Source organism: Anser anser, assembly GCF_964211835.1.
Source record: "Anser anser genome assembly, chromosome: 2".
In the NCBI taxonomy this organism is placed as follows: Eukaryota; Metazoa; Chordata; class Aves; order Anseriformes; family Anatidae; genus Anser; species Anser anser.
In genome coordinates, this window is record NC_139721.1 from 102,759,448 (window position 1) to 102,781,857 (window position 22,410).

Consider the following 22,410-nt stretch of genomic DNA (forward strand, 5'->3'; position numbering starts at 1 on the left):
AAAGTCAGAAGTCCTCGTAAGGTGCTGACTTTATTCTCTCTGAAGAGGACAAAAACAACAATGGCAACTGTGCTTTAACTGTTTTTTTTTTTTTAATAGGGATGGATACAATTAATATACTGTAAGACAATCGATGATTTTCACTGAAATCTCATTACCTTAGCAAATAAATTAACAGCCAGCTGAAGAAAATAACAAACAAACAAGAATTGAGTAAAGATATTGCAAGTCCCTTGGGGAACCCTTCCACTGCTACAGTTACTGTTTTCACTGATACACGGGTAGACTCTTCTGTTTCTCCAAATGCCTCCACTGCAGCATCTGCAACATTCAGTGACCAACTCCTTTAATGACTTTCAGTCAATTATCAGGTGGGCAGCTCTTTGGTAAAGGTGTGGCAAAAGCTTCTTTACTTTCTGTCAATGCTCTAGGCTGATGCACAAAAACACTGAACTTGACACCTTGGTTAGCTGCTGCCCTCACAAAACCACTATTTGCAGTCATGGTGATGGCTTTTAAAGTATCTCCTGTCCCAAAAATGGTTAGAGAACGGCTGTTGATTTTTGAACTAGCCACTAGTCCTAAGGCACGGTCAGATGGCTGATCTGGCACCACATTAATTCTTTTAACAAGCAATGCAGCTCGCTCTTTCTCCCCAGGTCCTCCCAGCGTTTCCAAGATGGACTGAAAATCTCTGACAGCAGATTCACATGCAAAGAGCTCTTTCCCCTGCATGAACTCCTCCAGCTGAGGCAGGACTCTCTCCCTCCTTTCTTGAGCTGCTTGCTCTGTTAGCACTTTCTCTTTGAAGATGAAGTAGCAGCCACCGTAACTCAGAGCAGAGACGTAGGTTATCAAGGTAGTGATGTCCAAGTTAACTCTATTGCACACATTTACTCTGATCTGAGTAGGAAAAGCAATGCTGGCCACTAAATTCTCCCGGTCTACTCTGGTCACCTGCAGGAGTTCAAGGTCTTCTTCATCTGACTCACTGGCACTTAGGTGCTGGTTTTCTGTAGATGGCTCTGCCAGCGAGTTCACAGCAACAATGTCTCCTCGCACAGATATTCCCATCTCCTTGAGTCTCTCTGCCATAGGACTGGACACGCTGTTGTAGAAGGCAAATATTATGTGGGGATTGCTGTACTCCACTGGCTGCTGACGGCTTGCCTGCAGGAAGTCCTCTGCTTGCTCGATGACACTTTTGTCACCATACTGGCCCCTCCCCAGCCAGATGTTATGCAGGGCTTCGGCCTTCCGACCGATGGCCTTCACCCATGTGTGACCTCCATTTGCAACAACATCTACCACCAGTGTCTGTTTGTCTCCAAACCTATCCTCGTAAGCAAAGACATGGAGGACACTAACAACATCCTCCAGGTTCTCTGCTGACTGGATAATGGCTTGGAGATGGGTAAGGTTTGTACTCTGCAGATGGGATTCTTTAATGGCCACCTTCCCTGCCTCCACCTTGTGTAAGAAGTTTAACTCAGCCTTCAGTTTGCCACATAGTTTTGCCCCACCTTCTATTCTCCTTTTCTGGGACTTGGAGAGGGCTTCTGCTCTCTTGATCAATTCTTTGGCAACAGCAATTCTTTCACATAGCAGAGTCTGCACAGACATGTTGGAAACATTATTCCTATCAGATAAAAGCAAAAGAGAGGACTGTTATGGCATGGTTAAGAATCATCAAGAGGTCTTTGCAACAGTAAACATTGGAACTTAGCAGTAGGTTTAATGCAACAGCTACATATACCCTGAAGCACAAGCATCAGGAACCTCCACCCACGTCCCACCAAAGTATTCGGTTCCTCGCCTTCACCTCTGGGGATCCAAATTAAAAGATCTGAGTTCTCAGCAAGGAAGAACAGCAGCACTCAGGTCTCCACAGACACCTTGCAAGATCATGTTTCTTTCGCCTCACATCTGAGCCCGTCACAGAGCCACTCAAAGAGATCTCAGCTCTCAAAGTTCATTTGCAGAAGTTGCCATTCAGAGCAAAATTAGAAATCCTGTTAATGCCATAAGCAAATCTCTTCTCTTCGTCACACAACAGTTACCATTATAAGAGCCACCTACCATGCTTACAGACTTACTAAGACCGCTTCACAGCTAGTATTTTTACTTAGTATATAAGATGCCCATTGTATTTTACAATTCTGAGTAGCACACCTCTATCCTTTCCAACTTCCAGCTTACACTATGCAATCCCCTGAATGAGCCACTAACAACCCCCTGGCAAAACTTCAATGTTACACAGCATCATGACAAACTATAATTTATAATTCTAGAGCCAGGAGGATCTGGAAATTTCTGTTCTCTAGCTCTAACAGAGATTTATTGTGTAGTATCAGATAAATTCATTCCTGTCCCATCAACACTACTCAGTACGTCTTCCTAAGGATAACTGTAGGAATTGCTTAATTATTTGAAAAATGTAGGATTAAATGCCACAGCAAAAAATCCAAAAGACACGCAGTAATTGCCACTATGAAGAGTGAAATTAATCTTTTTTCACTCCCAACTACAAGTATTAACACATTTGCCAGTAATTTTTACCTAAACTGCACTTTGAAGTAAACTGGTATTAAAAGACAAGACAAAGACTTCAGATGAAGACGAGCAAAAGGATGCAGCCTGGGTCCTATAAAAGGCTCTGCCATTACTGCTTTGGAACCTGGCTTTATTATGAAGTGTAAATCACATTTGTATTACGCACAATTAAAATACAGTTACTATGAACTCCTACTGTCTCATTCAATAATTAATATCACCAAACTCTTCCCTTTCTTGTCAACCAAATTGTCTAAGGTCTTCCAGCGTGACCTAATGACTCTCTTCAGGGTCAGAAAACACCAGTTAACTCTGTCCTTCCCCCCCCAAAATCCCAACCAGGCAGGTTCAGTTTTTAATCCCTTCACTGCCTAAAGTGAATCTTTTTCTTATTACTACCAGGACAGCACTCTGGCTCACCTTTGGCTCTGAGTCACTTATGTAGAAATTAAACATAGCTCATGCCTTCTGAAACTTTTGCTTTGATCACCTCTTGCCCTCTGCAGCCGTTCTGTGCAGGCAGAACTTGTGGGCACTACAAGGCAGAGTTTTTCCTTTGGCACTTTCCTGAGGCACCTCTCATGTGTCACTGCAACGCTTTTTCTTCCCAGTGCCCCAAAATTGAACCTTCAGGGCTACCAAGCAAGAGCAAGAAACCCACAATTTTGTCAGTAATGCTTCGGCACCATTGTGAAGGTACTTTCACTACTAACCACCTCCAGTCCTCCCCTGCTCTTGCACGGCCAGCTGGCACACCACCACACGTGGTTTTGCAGAGTTTGCCAGCTGTTGCATCTGAAATCCTCACACGATTCTTAATAAACAGGACAAGCTCTGAGATTCAAACAGGCACACTGTCGGGGTGAAGGTCTGACCTGCATGAAGTGCCTTCCCCATGCCCGGCTTCCACAGACTGCCTCTGAGGGCAGGCAGGGGCGCTGAGTGCTCCCTGCTCATCCTGTCCTGCACTGGCAGCAATAGGTCACATCGCTGGGTATTTTATGTTTTGTATTTATTCCAGTAATAGCAGTTCATTGTAGGTTTGCCTTCAGTGGGATGCCATTGCCACTAGTTTGTTCTTAGGAACAAGTCAAACCCCATAGATGCTACCTCAGGACCTCTCACCACAGCAGCTACTAAGTTTGTAGAAGCTGCAAATGCTCACCACAGCAGTTGCAACTTCTACAAATTTCTAAGTGCTCAAAACGAAGCTGCCAAGTTTTTAAACGACAAAAATTTCGACGAAAAGAGCCATGGCTGCCGCCCCTGGGGTACAGCCGTCCCCTCAGCCGGCCGCCATTTGAGGGCGCCCCCCTGCCACCCCCGCCGCCATCACGTGAGAGCGGCGCCGGGGCGGTCGCGCCGCCATCTTGAGTGCGGGCAGCGCTAGCACCCGGCCCCTCACGGCGGGGCCGAGCCGTGCAGCACCGGAGGCCGGCACGGAGGCGCCCCCGTGCCCCGCCCGCAGCGGCCGCACCGACCCCGGCAGGGCGGGCCCGGCTGCCCTCGGGCCCCACGTCCCCCCCGGCAGCACCGGGGCGCTCCCTGCTCGCCGCCCCGCGCTTCCCCGCGCCCTCCCGGCCGCCCGCAGCCCGTACTCACGGCCCGGCGGCCGCAGCCTTCCCCCGGGCGGTGGCAGGAGGCGGCCCGGCACGGCACAGCGTGGCACGGCACGGCTCGGCTCGGCCCGGCCCCAGCGCGCCTCCCCCGGGGCGGCCGGGCGGGGACAGCCGCGGCACCCGCCTCGCCGTGCCCCCGGCCCCAGCCCGCCCGCAGGCGGAGGGGAAAATCCTCGGCCGCGGTTGGGTTTTGTTTTTTCCCCCTAAAGGTTTTATTTAAGGTGCTCCGTGAGCACGAGGTGGTGAGTCCTTGCTTCTGGAGCTCAGCCCCTGCAGCTGCTTGCTCTGGTGCTTGCCGCAGGCAGCAAGCTCGCCTCGCAGCAAGTCAGCTTTGGTCTTTAATTTTCAGAACCGATGGAGCGACTATTAATTTCAGTAGGGACAAAGCAACCACCTTTCAGTCCATGAAGCTCCAATAATAGCATCCAGCGTGAGCAACCCTCCTTCCATGCTCAGGCATTTGGTGCCGAGCAGCACTCCTTCCTAGCCCTGAGTCACCGCCCACCTGCGTGGTTCTTCACCCACTGAGCAACCTTGACACGGCCTCCGGCCCTTCTCTGTGCTACGGCACCAGTGGTACTGCCTTCGCCCCACCTGCTGCTGTTGATATAATTCATTGCAGATAGCCTACAGGGAGCAGCCATTTCTAACAGGTGATTTCACCACTCTGCCACTCAACAGCAAGCCAAAAGCACAGTTTAAAGGGCTTGCTGCACGTGTAACTTCTATCTACTCAAAGTAACAGTCTCATTGAAATGGTGATAGCATTTAGGACATTTTGGTCTTAAATCCCGATTATACTAGCAAAATAAAGCCCCAGGAAACTGTGTTCACAGCAGTGTCATGCTATCTTAATTCCCTCAGAGCAGATCACCTTCCAAGGCAAATCCAAATCAAAGAACGTTAGTTCAACTGGCTGGTGTCTCTTCAGATGACTGCATTAAGAACAAGATAAATAAATAAACTGACCATGAAATATGACTAGATCTTAAAATAACATTGTCATCTTATTAATGAATTTTATCCACACTACTCCCCCTTGACCTCTCTTTACACAGTAAGTTTTACAAAAAATAAACAAAGTTAATATCAGAGAAAAGCACTTTTTGAAAATAGCCATAACCACTATATAGTTTGCTACTCTGTTGCACCTATCTCTCACAACTAAATTAATTTTATTATTTGAGAAGTACATCTCCAAATTAAATTTATTATTTCTAAAATTACAGGGAAGAAGAGTGGAAGAAGATGTAAAGTAGTTTTGTAGGGCACAAACCTACGGACAACAGTTTCCTGCATTTTAAAGGTTCCCTTTAAATAACAGATAAAATTTAGTCACTATTCTACAAATGCAGTCATCTGAGTATGACAATGATTTTCTTCAATTTAGGATTAACCAGTCAAAAAAAAAAAACCAAAACAAACACTCTAAATCACACCACCCTCCCCAGAATATTAACATCTATGTGCCTAACACACACACAAAATAAATAGCTAGCACTGCAAATAACACACAAAGTCAAAATGTTAAACCTATTCTTTACAATTACACCTTATTATGTGGCTTATTATGTGTATCAGAGAACTTCAGGACTTATTTCTGAACTGTGTAAAAAAACATCATTCTCTACCACAAACTTTGTGGCTCGTCAAAACGATTACCACTGCCAATAAACTGTTAAACCTATGCTTTCCATTTCACATGAAGCAACAAGCAATGAAATATTACCACAGAAATGAGACTTGAAATCATACCTCAGAGTAAACTCAAGAAAAGCACCCTAAAAGTTGTGACTGCTCATTGTTTTGAAGCTTTTTTTTTTTTAGCTACAAAAGGAGATTACGTACTAACGAACAGTGCTATGATAGCCTAGTGACAGTGTTCTCATCTTTTTCAAGGCATACTTCTATTTGTTTTCAAGAGGAAAAGGTGCAACTGTTTTATAATAAATCACGTTATTTTACCAATTCAAACTGTTTAGATTCCTAAAAGCACTGAGGCAATCAGGTACATGAGGAAAATTCAGAGTATCTGACAAGCATACTAACTTAACGCTGCCACCCATTTAAAGTATTGGCCCATAAAAGATGGGAATTAAAACCAGCAACATTCCCGTTTGCGTGTTCTAATGGGACAGCGGAAAGTGGGCAAAAATCACCCATCACTTCTATACCAATTATCAAACGTCCAAAAGACAGCATTTTCCTTACTCAGAGCACAAGTTTGGTGGTAAAACTGCACAGACAGCGATAAAATTATTAGCATTTAAGATCTAATAGGCTTATCCTAACTAAATCATTCTTTCAACTAAAAGCCAGCAGTCTGTAGTTGTTTCTTAGAAACCCCCACTTCTGAGCTAAGGTAACGCTGGGTATTGTGCTCCTCCAGGCTCCAAGAGCCACCTCTCCATCAGTTACTACATTTTAATCATTAAACCATGGGAAAAGACAGAAGAAACCTGCTTTTCACATCCCTTCACCACCTATAGAAATGAGATTCTATAGAGAGTTGTTCAATTATATGATTCCCCCCCCTCCCCCCCCAAAAAAAATTAAAACATTTTTTTGTTTGCCCCATTCATTATCACTGTCTTGGGAGTGAGATAGCATGATTGATTTTTACTTCAAACTGCTTTAGAGGAAGCATCTAAACTAGTTCAGTGCACGCTAACCATTTGATGAGGTACCTAATGCCATTTTTTCAAATACAAAACTCCATTAAATATTCATATAGCACTAAATTGACTGAAGGAATATAAATATTCAAATAGCATTCTGCTTTTCTGAATTATTATGGAAACCTAAATTAAGAATCTAGCAATATAAAATCTCCAGTTCCAGTTCTGACTAGCTGCTCACTGTCTCTGAGAAGAATAACCAGAGAATGGATTGGTTTTCAGAGTTAAAAAAAAAAAGAAACCATTTGTACATAGTTTTTATTTTTAACATTATGAAATAAAACTTAATTGAGGGCATGCTTCAGAAATTCTTATTTGCCTAATGATAACATAACATCAACATGGAACAGATCAATTAGCTTATACATCACGTTCCGCAGACTAACTCATACTTTTTATTTTCTTCATTGGTTAATGGCTAGCTAACATTTAACCTGTCAGGCTGCTCCCATATGTGATTAGCCTTTCATAGGAGCAGACTGATCCAGCTATCCCAGCTTCCACTTCATTACCAGTAACTGTTGAATGGCTGCAGACCAGATTTCTGCTTTAAAAAAGTATTTATATTTATCCTCTTATGGTTTTTCCTTTCTATATAACCTTACAGACATTAAGCATGTAAAAAAATGTATCTGTTCGTACACCCACAAATAACGTTCAAGCATCTAGTTCTGTACTTTTAAAAGTAGCCATGCATAAATTAAGTGCTCTTTTCATTGCTGCACCTTTAGTTATCTTGCAAGCTGAAATACACTTCAGCACAATTCAAGGGATAAATTATTACATATTCTCATTTTGCTTTGTACATCCTATTTGTTTTGTACTGATGCTGATAACTGCATTTAGTATTCAGTCAGTAGCATTTGCTTCCATTATTTCTAACAGCATTACAGGATTGAAAAATTTCAATGTCTATGGTCATGGAAATTATCCCAGTAAAAAAAATAAATACTTGAGACATAAAGACCAAGACAATTCTAGAGGCTCAAGAGCAGAGCTGTTAAAGTAGATCACATTTTATAACCCACATGGAAGACTGTTCTGCATCTTTGTAAAGGTACACGATGTTTTACGTCGGAACAACCCATTTTTGGAAGTTACTTAAAATTCAAAACACAATTCCACAGTGAAAAAAAATCTTTTGTCCACTCAGAATTTAAAAGTTCTTTAAAAGAAGGTCTAAAATCAGTTCATGATGGCTAGTATGTGGAAAACTCTGTTTCCTCAATGATAAAGATACCAAAACCTCAGCTTTATGTCAACAAACAAACTATGATTTAAAAGACACACAGACACCTTCCCCCAGAACAGTGGCCTTCAAATTTTATTCTTTAGTCTTTTTAAGTGTTCATTTACATTTTGTACAGTATTTTGTGTACAAATATTCCATATATCAAGGGAAAGAACTACCTGTAATAAGATTCCGTGTATTACAATATTAAGATCGTTGCATTTGCACCCATGATATTTAAAAAAATCTGTCCAGACAAACCACGTAGAAATAAGTATGCAAAAACTGCAAAGAAAAACATTTAAGGAGCCAAAATTAAAAAGACTTTTGTGTGAATTCACACAGTCTTGCTTGGTTTCTACTAGGCTATTGCAGCCAAGTAGTCCTTAACCTCAGTTGGAGTTAGCCTCCTAAAACCAGCTTCATTACAAATGCCAACTTCAATGTTGTCTTCTGTCATTTGCCCTTCAAAGCTCTCCTGTTAAAGGAAATACAGTTCAGTGAATCACGGCAACGATGTCATAACAGTAAGAAACACGTTTCTTAACTATTTTGCTAACCTTTAGTGTTAAGATAGCTGTATGAATGGCATCTTCAAGCTCCAAATCTTCGTTGTATCTGTAAAAAGATCATCATGTATTTCAACATGGGACAGTACGCCCAGAGCCTCTAAGAACCCAAAGACTGCTAAATTTTTCATACAAAAAGTATTTGTAAATACTGTTATTTTAAAAATTACAAATACTGATTTTGAAGATTAATCTATTTCACTACTTGTTCTGCAGATATGCTAATATTTTGTTTTCTGCAGTGGAGTATTTTATCATACACACAGAAGTCTACATAAAGAAAATTTCATGTGCATACTTATATAAGGAAATTAGAAGCATCATATCTTAAATATTTTAAAACTTTGTTCTGATAATTTAAAAATATTATTATTTTTTGGTTCATCTGTTTTACCTGAAATGTGAACAAAACAAATAGTATCCTTTTAGACACGTATCAAATATATTACCTTTTCTCAAGGAACGTTTTCCCATTGACATAATTTTTTCCCATCGCTGTTGCTTTCCAAGCAAAATAAGCTCCCTGTAAAAGCAACAATCCATTGAATTGTTTTTGACTGAGTTACAGAGAACACATTTGACTACATGGTAAAAAAAACAGAAGCAATTATGAAAATATTGGATGTTATGACAATATATGACTTTATTTTAGGTCACATTCAGACAAATTTGATATGGAAACATGCTATGAAAACGTATAAAACATTTGTATAGAGTCCCACCTATTTTCATCTTCCCGCCACTTTGAAAGATGGACTTAGTAAGGTGTTAGCATAGTTTGATATAGTTTGATTTGGGATTTCTTGAACAGAAATATATGCTCACACTTGAGTATGAACAGTCAGTTCTTTCCTTAGGCGCACCCCTCCCCCCCCCCCCCCTTTTTTTTTAAAGACTGTATGAACAACTTGCTTACACCCAGCTTATCTTACCTACTAGTACGTTATCTAGCCATCACGCCTATTCTCCCCTATGGCACTAAGACCATCAAGAGTTCTATGCCTCCATCAAGATGATTATACACGGAACCTGCATTTTGCTTTTTACATTTAACATCACGTAACAGCTCAAATTTCTGAAACTTATCAAGCATCAGTAGAGCAACCAATTTTTTATTTTGATGTGAAGTGCTATAACTCAGAGACATCAAAGGGTAAATTTTATTTAAAATGTTCTAATGCAGTAAATAAACTTATTTAGGTAGGAAAGGATGAAAAGGGATGGGGATCTCTTTCAAAAACTGCTGCTATTCCTCATGCAGTTCAGAACATGGAGACACAGAACGAGCACATGCTACCCACTTCCTACATTCCTACACTTTCTTTGGCACTGCAGCCACAATTCCAGGCTTGATCTCAACACCTAGTGAAGTAGAATCATTCTGACTTCTGAAGTTGGGATAAGGGATCTTTTTTTCTAGTTCCACATTCTTCTCATCACAGAAAGTATTTTGTAAGCACATACAAAGTTTTAGATGTCATAAAAAAACAGTAGAATTTACAAATGTAAGATACTTACAGATGGATCTGACTGAAATAAATAGGGCCGCCCCTCATTCCAGCCACATATTAGCAGTGATACACCAAACGGGCGAACACCTCTACAGGCAAAAAAAAAAAAACAAAAAAAAACAAAAAATGCCTCACAGTTGGCATATAAAATTTATAAATTTACTCAGTGAACACCAACTGGATGTGTTAACCTTCCCCCACAGGCCTCCCAACAACCCAGAGCTGCTGTGATCATGACTGACTAGTCAATATGTCTGTGTTCAAGATACGATGACTATCCCACCCAGTCTGTTAGCGCTCCTCTCACTTGCCCACTTTCTGTGAGTCTTCTCCAGCAAAACACTACCCGCGTTTTTATCACGTAAAAAATTAATCACCAGGTAGTTGTCACACCTTACATTTAAACAACCCAATCTTTCTAACCTGATTCAAACTTCAGAAAACCGCATACCCAGACTGCGTATATTCCTGCATCACAGAAGCAATTCTTTGTACTAGCTGAGCTGTTGGAATGGGCTCGTGATAAACCAAGTAATATTGCTGGGCCAGCTTCCGGGCTCTGTGCACAAGTACTCTAAAAACAAAGACAAAATTATTATATCAAAAAATCCAACTCTTTGTTACAATTAGAACTGAAAAATGATAATAAATATTATGCTAAGGAATTACACATCTGACATAAAACCAATGTACGAAAACATAGATCATATTGGGTTATCTTTATCAACTGGGTAATCTCTGAAGTGCTTAAATTGAAACTAAGGTTGAATTACATTGCTGTTGATTCCACATTCATGTTTTAGATGTAAGTGTATTTGCCAAGGAAATTCATATATTAAGTTAACCTTAAACAGAAAGTAAATTTCATATACAGTGTAACACAACATAATATTATGCCATATGCTTAGAAAAATATATCTAAATGATGACCAAGCAAATTTTTTTATATACCTGTAATCTGGACCCATACCGCTATACACTAAACCTATATGTTTGGTAATTGGTTCTACTTTGTGAACACTCCTTTCATCATAAAGGATGGATTTCTGCTTCTTCTCAGTTGCCAACACCACTCCATTTGCAGCTAGGAAGGAACAAGATTTTTTCCATATTAAAATAAAATTATAAAAAGCAGTTGAAGAACAGAACAGGTTTGTTGGAACAAATAATTTTGCATCTCCCTTTAAAAAAATCTTCAAGTTTACAATCGTGTTAAACAGAGATTATTTAAGGAACCCACCCAACATATTGTTTCCCATTTTGGATAATCAGCACAGCTCCCACCATCCCATTTTAAAGCTTCTAAAGCACATAGTAATAATTGAGCAGTTGAAGTAACTTTACGTGTAATATCTATGTATATACACAGCTGGAGTTATTTACTCAGGGAACACTCCAAATCAAAGATGTTTATTTCTACCAGTTGTGTCTCCCCAATATCACCCTAGCAATATCACCCTAGCAAAAAAAAGTGCCGGGTCCTGCACCTGGGCTGCAACAACCCCAAGCAGAGCTACAGGCTGGGAGATGAGTGGCTGGAAAGCTGCCTGGCCGAGAAGGACCTGGGAGTATTGGTGGATAGTCGGCTGAATATGAGCCAGCAGTGTGCTCAGGTGGCCAAGAAGGCCAACGGCATCCTGGCCTGTATAAGAAGCAGCGTGGCCAGCAGGTCGAGGGAAGTGATTGTGCCCCTGTACTCGGCTCTGGTGAGGCCGCACCTCGAGTACTGTGTTCAGTTTTGGGCCCCTCGCTACAGGAAGGACATGGACGTGCTCGAGCGAGTCCAGAGAAGGGCGACCAAGCTGGTGAGGGGTCTGGAGAACAAGTCTTACGAGGAGCGGCTGAGGGAGCTGGGGGTGTTCAGCCTGGAGAAGAGGAGGCTCAGGGGCGACCTCATCGCTCTCTACAGTTACCTGAAAGGAGGCTGTAGAGAGGTGGGGGTTGGTCTATTCTCCCACGTGCCTAGTGACAGGACGAGGGGGAATGGGCTAAAGTTGCGACAGGGGAGTTTTAGGTTGGATGTTAGGAAGTACTTCTTTACCGAAAGGGTTATTAAGCATTGGAACAGGCTGCCCAGGGAGGTGGTGGAGTCACCATCCCTGGAGGTCTTTAAAAGACGTTTAGATGTAGAGCTTAGGGATATGGTTTAGTGGAGTACTTAGTGTTAGGTCGGAGGTTGGACTCGATGATCTTGAGGTCTCTTCCAACCTAGAGAAATCTGTGAATCTGTGAATCTTCTAGAATTAAGCTCTACGTTCCCCTTCTTTATGGTAGAACTGCCCACTAACGTAGTTATGTTCTCAACATACCTTTAATCCCAACCGATGGAGCTCCTGCAGCTACTGCAGCCAAAGCATATTCAATCTGAACAAGTTTCCCAGAAGGACTAAAAAGCAAAATGCAATAAATAACATAATTCTGATAGGCTCAAATATTTCCTGCGGTGATCTGATGTCAACTTTCTTTTTTAACCTCTTCACACCTAGCATCTCCATACTCTAATCATAATTAAAAAATAAATAAATAAAATTCATTTAAAAGAACCAGGCAGGTTCTTCTAAAAGGTTGCCACATAACACTACTGTGACACTCACACAGCACCTGCTTATAACCCCAATAAAAACTAATGCATCTTGGGTAGGAAGTACTGATTGCAATGCAGTTCTCCAACTCTGTACCATTTTAACCAAGTTTCTCACTTGCTGGGGGAATCTTCACAGCATGTAACGAATTTCCACTGAAATGGCCTTATACATGTGGTTTGCAAGAGCTTTCAAGACAGTGACATTCACTGCTGAAAGGTACAAGCAAACCACGGCTATTCATTTTCACTGATGAGCGTGCCACAGGTCAACAACACAAGATGGAAACAGTTCCTCTTCCACCTCCATGTATTCCTGCATCTTGCTTTAATGATCCACACTGTTCTGCTAACAAATGCAGAACCATCCAAACAGAGCGGCAAGTGTCAGACTGTTAAAGTAACTCATCCAAAACAGGGTGCAAGCTCTATCTCCATGGAAGTGGACAGCACAGCGCCAGTCGCTCATTAGACAAACAATTCTGACACTTCTGTTTTAGTAAAAGCACACGCAAAATACAAGAAGATGCACTTCTGTGCTTAGAGAAGATAGAAAAAACAAAGCATGCAATAACCAGCGTAGTTATTTATACACTATGTAAATACAGGTGACAGCAATAATTCTAGCTCCTCCCTCACAAAATACCAATGGACTAGAAGAATAGTTTCCCATACCAGAATCAAAACATCCACAACATTAGCAAACTAGTTTAAAACCTAGCACAAGCTGAAATAAATTATTCTCAGCACATGAAACATGCAAATGAGGGACAGCGTATGCAGTTGGTATCTCTTCCACATGGATACAAAACCAAATAGTTTCACAGCATTAGCACCTCTGCAAAGTAGAAGCTTGTATCTCCATTAGGAAGTCAGTTCCAAGAGCTAATAAGGGATTCAACACACTTCGGTACGCTGGGCTGAATGCATCCATGAAGAAGATTCTTTTACCCCTTTCAGACTGCGAACTGCACCGCTGGCTCGACCACAACGACACCTCAGTGAGCTGCTTTGCAATCACAGGGTGCTGCCCCCCGAGATTAAGGAGGCACTTCACCAAAACCCGCAGGCCTACTTTCAGTTTCTCTTTTTGCACGTTTATAATGTAACTCTCGGTAACTTAACAGCCTCATGGACGTGGACAATAGCTGTCTTTCCCTTGAGTCCACCCCAAGTGCGTGTGTTAGGGTAACATTTAGAGGGCAGCAGCCCGGTGACCCCGCCCGCCCGCCCCCACACGACCCAGATCCCCGGGCCCCCCGCCATGACTCTGCAAAGCCCGGCCGCGGCCCTCCCACGCCCGCTGCGGCCTCCTGCCCCTCACGGCCGCCCCCCCGTGCTCCCGCTCCCCGCCCGCCCCCGCCTGCCCCGTCCCGTCCCGTCCCGGGCGGCCCCGGCGGGCACCTGAAGGTGGTGAGGGAGAAGCTGTAGCCGCGCTCCGCCATTTTGGGGCCAGCCCCTCAGCTCCCCCTCCGCCCGCTTCTTCTGCGCAAGCGCGGTCCGCCCGCCCGCCCCGCCGGCGGCAGCGCTGATTGGCGAAGGAGCGGGGAACGGGGGGGGCGATTAGAGATGAGGCTCGCCGCGAGGCATGCTGGGGGTTGAAGTCTTCCAGCTTACCCCGTCAGCGTGCTGGTAGCCGCGGGGAATGCTGGGTCTTGAAGTCCTGGCCCCCGCCGTTGTGACGCCGAGACGCGCTCGCCGCACTCGCTTTCCCAGGAGGCTCAGCGGCGCGAGAGTCCTCCTCCTCCCTCTCCGCCTGCTGCAGGCATGGCGGCGCTGCGCGGCGCTCCGCTGCTGAGGCTCCGCGGCCTCCTGAGGCACTGCTGGGGCCGGCTGCTGCGCGGCATGGCGCCGGGGGCACGCGCGCCGCAGTGGGGTGCGCGCACCGCCCCTACACGGCGGCGGCTGGGGGAGGCGGGAGGGCGCTGCGAGGGGTCCTGCCCCGTTACCTCAGCTGGGTGCACCGGGGGCTTGCGTACACCTGAGGGGGAGCTGTGGGAGCTGGGGCCGGCTTCTTCTCGCAGATAACTAGTGATAGGACCTCAAGTTTTTTGGCCCCTCACTATAAGAAGGACATCGAGGCCCTGAGGCGTGTCCAGAGCAGGGCTAGGAAGCTGGTGAAGGGCCAGGAACACGAGTCCTGTGAGGAGCGGCTGAGGGAACTGGGGTCGTTCAGTCTGGGGAAGAGGAGGCTCAGGGGAGACCTCATTGCTCTCTACAGCTACCTGAAAGGAAGGTGTGGGGAGCTGGGGGTCAACCTCTTCTCACAGATAACTAGAGATAGGACTAGAGGGAATGGCCTCAAGTTGCACCAAGGGAGGCTCAGGTTGGAAATTCGGAGACATTTCTTCTCAGAAAGAGCAGTTAGGCATTGGGACGAGTTGCCCAGGGAGGTGGTGGGGTCACTGTCCCTGGGGGTGTTCAAGGAAAGGTTTGACGTGGTGCTTAGGGCCATGGTTTAGTGGGTGACATTGGTGGCAGGGGGATGGTTGATCCAGGTGATCTTGGCGGTCTTTTCCATCCTTAACGATTCTCTGATTTTTTGTCCTTCAGGGCCAGCGCTAGCTGTCCAAGGTCCCACATGTCTCCCAGAGCCAGCAGAAGACCCCAGAGAAGGCAGTGAGGTGCCAGGCCTCTTGGGTAGCATCTTGTGGATGGCAGCGCCCAAGAAAAGGCGTACCATTGAAGTGAACCGCTGCAGGCGGAGAAATCCTACAAATCTCATAAAAATAAAGGTAATCAGCAACTTTACGTGTGCTTTCCACCATATTCGGTGCAAGTAATTTCATTAACGGTGAACAAACATGTTTGAGTACGATTTATGACAGTGATTTTTAATCTCGCTTACAGAATCCTTTGCACGTCTCCTCATTCTCATATATATCATATATAATCTCACTTGAGAGAATCATAATGGCCAGTACTGACTGAAGAAAGTTTTCTGAAGTTGTTTATAAATAAGTTTAAAAGACATCATCGCTTTAAAAGTACTCTGATGTACAGTCATCCTGTGTGACAGTAGCCTGTGGTTAAATAACAGGTGACACTTTAGGTGCAAATCAACAAAATGTGGATTCTAGCTAGATGGCTACTATAGGTGGAAATATCTATATTTTCTGTGCATCTAAATGGCTTGATAGGCCTTTATTCTTCCAAATGTCAATAGGCATAATGATTTACATATTGACTTCATGGGCTATTTTGTAGTAAGCATCTGATATAGCAATACATTGCTGAAAAAAGGACTTTGGATAAAACAATAAGTTCTGAAAAGGCAATTGACTTTTCCTGGTATTTCATTTCATATTTATTAATCCCTTGTGATTGCTCCCTGTTTCTTTTTTGTTGTTCAGATTGTAAAATTTCCTATTTTTCACTCTTTTTCTTTTTTTTTTTTTCCTAGAGAAACATAGATGTTTGCCCTGAGTGTGGAAACTTGAAAGAGAAGCATGTCCTGTGTAGCTATTGTTACACACAGGTCAAAGAAGAAACTCGGCAGATACGGAAGGAAATGGGTAAAAAGGAAGGAGGACCATTTAATGCTCCTACTGTAGAGACTGTAGTCTTGTATGAGGGGGAAAAGCCCACAGAAAAAGATGAAGGCAAGCGGATCATTGAAAGAGCCAGGAAGCGTCCGTCGTGGTTTACTCAAAATTAACAGTGAGAAAGCTCATATTTTTCAAGAATGTTTTCCTTGTTTTGTTTAATCAATGCTGATATGAAAAAATGTATGAACTTTTGGGAAGTCTGCTCAAATCATGTTTTATGTCACACGGTGCTGTTCTATAGCATGCAGTGGGAAATGCTTCTCAGTGATACACCATAGCAGTCAACAGTGAAAGAGGAGTCAGGACCTGTCTTGGATTTGGATATCTGCATACAGTACAGTGAATACTTTGTATGTTAATATATGCTGGTTTTGTAAATAACTTCTTTTTTCCTAACAAGGGAAAAACATTCGCATTTGTGGATGTAAAATAAAGTATATAAAGTTTCCTAGAGAAATCTGCTTTCTGGTTTTGGCTGCTGATCTTAAAAAAAAACACCACCACCACCACCACCACTTAAACCAAGGCTGATTACGTACAAAGGATATATCTGAGGAAAAGTGCAGTTATCTGGTAACTTCCATGTCTCGTAATAGAGTCTGCTGGGATCTCTCCAGAATGCTGCTGTTTGAGATACTCATTGTTATTTGAGTAAAACAGTGGTCTGTTTTACTCAAAAAACTAAACCACTGTTTACAAGTGGTCTTTGCTCTTTCGGTACCACACTGACGGTTATTCTCTCTGTTGTCAGGATGCCAAATAATCTATTTTAAAGAAAGACAGTCACCCTGTTCCCACCTCCCCCACCAAATCAGTGATTCCTTTAGTGAAGTAGCAAACTGAGACCTAGTGACCGGAAATCTGTTTTATGTTTTATGAGGGTCAAAGCTGATTATTTGCAGCCGTTCCCAGTAACGTGTGTGCTTGGAAAACCGCAAAGAACAGCGTGACTTCCTGTCTTTGTGTCCTCTGCTGAGTGGGGATAGCTCTGCCCTCTGCTGTCCATGGGTACTTACTCCAGTGCTGCAGCCACAGCAGCTAGCTGTGTGTTTCCACTTCAGTTTTAGCCACCTAGCTGTAAACCGTTAGCATTAGAGGTTAAGATTAGTTTTAATTAGTCACCTATTTGACCCTGTACTCTCCTGTTTTGGGAATCTATGCTGATAAAAAAATATTCAATGGTTTTCTACGGTTTGTTTTTTTATTGGCTCCCTGTGGCTTAGCTTGTGTCAGGGTCTGAAAACTGTTAATGTGGGGAGTAGGAATGCAGAAGGAGATGCAGGACCATGCTTTCCTGAATAGCCTTCTCTTGAGCATGGCTGAGCCTATTTAAAATTATGCCTGGGCTAGGGTGTGCTGACAGGCTTCACTTCTTTTCTCACTTTGTATTCCATGTTTTGTCTGGAAAGTAGGAACAGATGTTAGCAGCGATGTTACATGTCCTCCATAGTCTATCGAAATAATGAATGTTGATAAGTATAAATTGAGGCAATTCAGCTGATAGTATCCAAGCAAACAACATAAGTCCTTTTCTATTTGTCCAAACAGGATTTGTCCCAGTCCTATCTGTTTCTCATTTCTTAGTTAGAACTGAAGTCAATAAAAAGTGGCAAGCAGGATGCAGAGTGGAAGGCTTGCTTTTTCCAGAGCTGGAAAGGATAAGACTGACATACTGGAGGTGAGATTAGCCAAGCTGATACACTGCTGTTCCAAGGGAAAGGTGTGTATGTATTTTAGGGAGAATGTTTTTTGTTTTATTTGTTTGTCTGCATATCATAGGACCAATTATACAGTGCTGTCTTAGTCCCTTTTTATATATATATGGTTTTGACAATGACTGTGGAGAAATAAGCAAAAATATCTTGTGATGTTGAGTCATGGGTTAAATTCTCAGACACACAGGGATGTTATTTACATACATATTTATTTATCTCCAAACACAAGAGAGGACGTGGTTTCCGCTAATGGAGTAATAATTACAATTGGCAGTATAGAGCATACGTTTATTGACTCAGTATCTGTGAAGCAGTGAAGATGTTCTTACGAAACATGAGTGAAGTTAGGCTGTGCCAACATTTAGACGTATTAAGGTACTTGCAGGGTCACAGTTGGGTAATGATTCATTTCACAGCCACACTGCTCATGGTAGTATTGCATTCGTGCAATCCACACAGTGTTGAGTTGCTTGATAATATTTCACAGTGGTTTCTGAGTAATGTGGGAAAAAAGTCATTAAAATGTCTGGTATTCATGGCCTCTAAAAGAAAAAATAGATAAATATTGGAGATTCATATATATATAGTTGATGTAGTACCCATTAATTTTCCCAGAAAGAAATTATCTTCAGTGAGAGTCAGAAGAGTCTAGTTTAGTTTCAATATTTTTTTCTTCAAAACAGGAGTAGTAAAGGAAAGGCCACTTTCATAGCATAGCTTTACAAACACTGACGTACAAACCTCTATTTCTCTTCTAAAAAATGTAAAATTCCTGTAAAACGTGGCATAATATGTTGCTTGAAATAAACTCTGCTTATATGCAATATAATCTTTTGCCATAATATTTTTATCAAAATTAAGATATGCTAATTTTGATGTTATTTTCTCTGGGTATGATTCATGTTAAACTTGTGATCTAAAATTTATAGTGCTTACATTTGCAGATGAAAGTTGCTATGAGGTATTTTGAAAAATATAAATTGCAATCGTGCTAATATATATGCAGATAATTTCAAAACAATGTAAACTAGAACTTAGGAAAAGCAAGCTGGATGTTGCAAATGGTTATTCTGGAATCATTTTAAACTCATTAAAAATTGTCTGATTTAGGAATATCACTGAAAAAAGACATTCCTTTTTTGCCTGAAAATTTAATATGATTAAATACATTTTATAGGTAATTATGGTGGTTTTTTCTATAAACATTTTATGTGAAAAATATTTTATTTTAAATTATAGAAAGAATGAGGAAGATCATGTGATGTCCAAAAATACAAGGATGCAAATTGCTAAACAATTTTGCATGATACTAAGATCTATAGAGGTAACGGTGATCTCTGGCTGGGTTGAATTACATTATCTGTACTGGTTGGTAAACCAAGTTTCTCTTCAGTTTCCTATGTAAATAGGAAATTTTCTATTTAGTGAGGACACACTATGCCAGAAAGAGCCAGAGGTAGATATACAACATACTTTAAACACTAGGTGGCAGAGGAATGTAGGTTTCTGGTAAGTGGAAAACAAAAGCCAAAGATTCATTCATGAGATATGAAACAGTCAAAATCAGATTTAAGAAATTTGCAATTGTATAAGTAAAAGATCTGCAAATAGACTAGGTTTGCTAGGTACAAAGGAAAATATGTAGTTTTTATGGGACACAGGCTAATCTACTGTGGTTCGTTGTTCTGACTGAATTAAATTAGATTTATACTGAGAATTAATGCACTGGCTTTTGTGTATATTTATGTACTTCTGCTCTTTGCTTTGGGTGATTTATTTGAAATTGCAGTTTTACCTATTGGGTTCCCCTAGGAAGATAGTGGAGCTCTGTTTTCCATCTCTTAATTGCAGATGGCTTTCTGAATTCTGTTTCTTTGTACGCCTGGTGTATTCAGTTAGTTGGCATTTTATTTATGCAGTTAGAAAGTCACACAAATAATAGTTATTCCAATGAATTTCAAGGTATAAGTGCCTTGAATTTGTAGAGTCATAAGTATCAACTTGTACACAGCAGACACACAGTGGAAAGAGAATTAAAATGATGTGGTCCTTAAGTGAATAATAGTTGCTTAGAACAGAATAGAGGATTGTGTTCTCCATCAAAGGTTCAAATTTTTTTGGAAGCACATGAGTGTCTAAAGATACAGGTGCCTGTATCTTTAGAACTTACTTGTTAATTAGCACTTAAATAAATGAGATATTAACAAAACTCCTTCTTCCACCTTACGTGACTGCATTGTCTAGTTTATATAGAGTATAAGCATCAGTAAATACAAGCTGTTCCAGCTGATTTGCCTAACTTAAACTGACAAAGACTTTAAGAATGGGGCAAAATGGGAGGAAAATCAATGGAAGGGACCAGAAGGAAGTAAGCTATGCAGCTGTGATGGGTGTAGTTTTGCCTGGCCTAGGTATATTCCTAGGCAATTGTGCTCAAGTCAGTGGAGTGTAATTCGAGGCAGAATTTGGCCCAATGCATTACTGTATTTGATGACAAATACTGAAACTCTGTACATATGGATATATGCAAGTATATATATATATTAATTCAGAGCATATTCATGTGAAACTACTGCTGGATACCAACAGGATTCACTTTACAACTGAAAACTAAGATTGCATTTGATGAATGTAGTAAACTGAGTCTGGTCAATTGATGTTTGAAAGAAATTCAAGTATCCTATCTTTCCATTTTCCCTGGTTAAGGAAAATATACATATTTAAATGGAAAGCCTTTGTGAAGTTGCCAGCTTATAGTATTTGACAGAGATTTCACATGATTTTTTATTTTTTTTAATAAGGCAGTTTTCTTGATTCTAAGGAGGTGGGACAAAGACAAAGTCAAAATTTCAAAAACCACCAGGCAACCAATCAATCCTCTATACTCATTTTCTTGTGTCGTACTTTCTAAAGCAATCCTATGATTTTGAAAATTAGGGATATACTTAGTATATTCTGATTATCCAAATACACAAGTACTTGTCTGTTTCTGTTTGTTTCACAAAAGGACACAGATTCTATAAAAAGTGGTTCTGAAAATTATTGTACTTTAGAGGTGTTCTTTTCACTGCACAAGAACATAGAAATGTTCTGTCGGTCATGCCTTGAACATAAGCTTGATTAATTCTTTATGTGTCCTAAATGCACGAAACAGCTCACGAGGCTGAAGAGTAAAAATGTATATTAAATGCAGTGTGTATGTCATGCTGTAGGAAGGACAATCATTCCCTACTTACAGAGCTGACATAGCCTTTACATCTATTCCCATGGTATACTAATGCTGTTTCTATTCCCAGCCCTGTCACACAGGCTCATCAGCTTGTCTAGCAATATGGTTTACAGCTCTATTTTCCAATATGGTGTAGTTCTAGAGCATATTATGTGAAATATTTCCAATAAAACTAAGGATTTTGAGCAGGCTGTGGGAGAGATGGATGTTTCATTTTATAATCTCAGATTAATATTAAATACAAACGATAGTGTTCTTAAAGGTGCTGTAATACATAGCTTAAGGCTCAAAATGGACAGACTGGCCCTGTAGGAAAAGTTCATTCTAAATATATCGAGTTCTGAAACTCCTGCTCGTTCATCTTTACTGTCCCTACTCAGTTATTATCAAATCAGGGAAAACATTTTTTTTTTTTAAGAATAACATCAGGATTTAGCCCACTTAAAGATGTTTTATTTAATTCTGTCACTTTTAAATAGGACAAATGATACCTTGGTGTTCAAGAAGCCATTGAGTTTGGGGGTTTTCTTTTAAGGGAAATTGTAATTACAAGTGACTGAGAGACACGTGTTCTAAAGCACCCAGCTGTTGTGCTACAAAGTAATTTAATGAGATCGTGAAAGCATTTTTTATTGAAATCAAGGAGGTCAAAATTAAGCCTATCAGTTGCCAACACCCGCCATGATAAATCGATCAAGCCCATGAGTCCAGTTCTGCCATAGTCCTTTGGATAATGCCATTTATGAATGAAGAATGTAATCCTTTAGGAGTTTGGGAGAATGTTGAGACATTTGTCTAACCCCAAATCACTCCTTCTCAGAGGCTGATGTCCAGCACAGAATAGTTTACCACAAAGATACTCTGAAAAAAGGAATGTAGAGAGGAAAATGAGGGACTTTATTCGGGGTTCAGGGTTGAAGACCAAGAAGGTACAGTCATTGGCAAGTATGTAGAAGTAAGAAGAATGCTGTTGCTATCTGTGTAATACGAAGAGTACGGTAGGATTTGCTGCAAGAAACATACCCCTGTTGTGCACCTGGGTGAGTACCTGCAAAGTACTCATGCACGTGGCACTGTGGAAATAGATGGCAGAGCTGTAGAAATGGATGGGATAGCAAACAGCACTCCTACATCATTAATCACTTTCATGTTAGCATTTTATACTGGCTGCTAAAT

General features: G+C 41.6%; 3 protein-coding genes across 7 annotated transcripts; 1 reads left to right on the top strand and 2 right to left on the bottom strand.

The window, feature by feature from the left end:
• Nucleotides 1-68: 68 nt before the first annotated feature.
• Nucleotides 69-4,716, bottom strand: LOC310894940 (UPF0415 protein C7orf25 homolog). 5 transcript variants are annotated; one of them, XM_083825640.1, is made up of 2 exons: nt 4,678-4,716; nt 69-1,639 (listed from the first exon to the last, which is right to left on the bottom strand). In XM_083825640.1, the coding sequence occupies exon 2, from the start codon at nt 1,621-1,623 to the stop codon at nt 361-363; it is 1,263 nt and encodes a 420-aa protein (XP_083681766.1). In that variant the 5' UTR covers nt 1,624-1,639; nt 4,678-4,716; the 3' UTR covers nt 69-360. The 5 variants fall into 5 exon arrangements, with proteins under 5 accessions (XP_083681766.1, XP_083681762.1, XP_083681763.1 ...); XM_083825636.1 differs by having other exon boundaries at nt 4,567-4,699; XM_083825637.1 differs by lacking the exon at nt 4,678-4,716 and adding an exon at nt 4,156-4,312.
• Nucleotides 4,717-8,150: 3,434 nt separating this feature from the next.
• Nucleotides 8,151-14,302, bottom strand: PSMA2 (proteasome 20S subunit alpha 2). The gene is made up of 8 exons (XM_083825641.1): nt 14,147-14,302; nt 12,471-12,547; nt 11,113-11,245; nt 10,613-10,735; nt 10,169-10,250; nt 9,100-9,173; nt 8,642-8,699; nt 8,151-8,559 (listed from the first exon to the last, which is right to left on the bottom strand). The coding sequence occupies exons 1-8, from the start codon at nt 14,185-14,187 to the stop codon at nt 8,443-8,445; spliced, it is 705 nt and encodes a 234-aa protein (XP_083681767.1). The 5' UTR covers nt 14,188-14,302; the 3' UTR covers nt 8,151-8,442.
• Nucleotides 14,303-14,452: 150 nt separating this feature from the next.
• On the top strand, nt 14,453-16,742 carry MRPL32 (mitochondrial ribosomal protein L32). The gene is made up of 3 exons (XM_083825643.1): nt 14,453-14,618; nt 15,296-15,477; nt 16,146-16,742. The coding sequence occupies exons 1-3, from the start codon at nt 14,510-14,512 to the stop codon at nt 16,398-16,400; spliced, it is 546 nt and encodes a 181-aa protein (XP_083681769.1). The 5' UTR covers nt 14,453-14,509; the 3' UTR covers nt 16,401-16,742.
• Nucleotides 16,743-22,410: the final 5,668 nt, after the last annotated feature.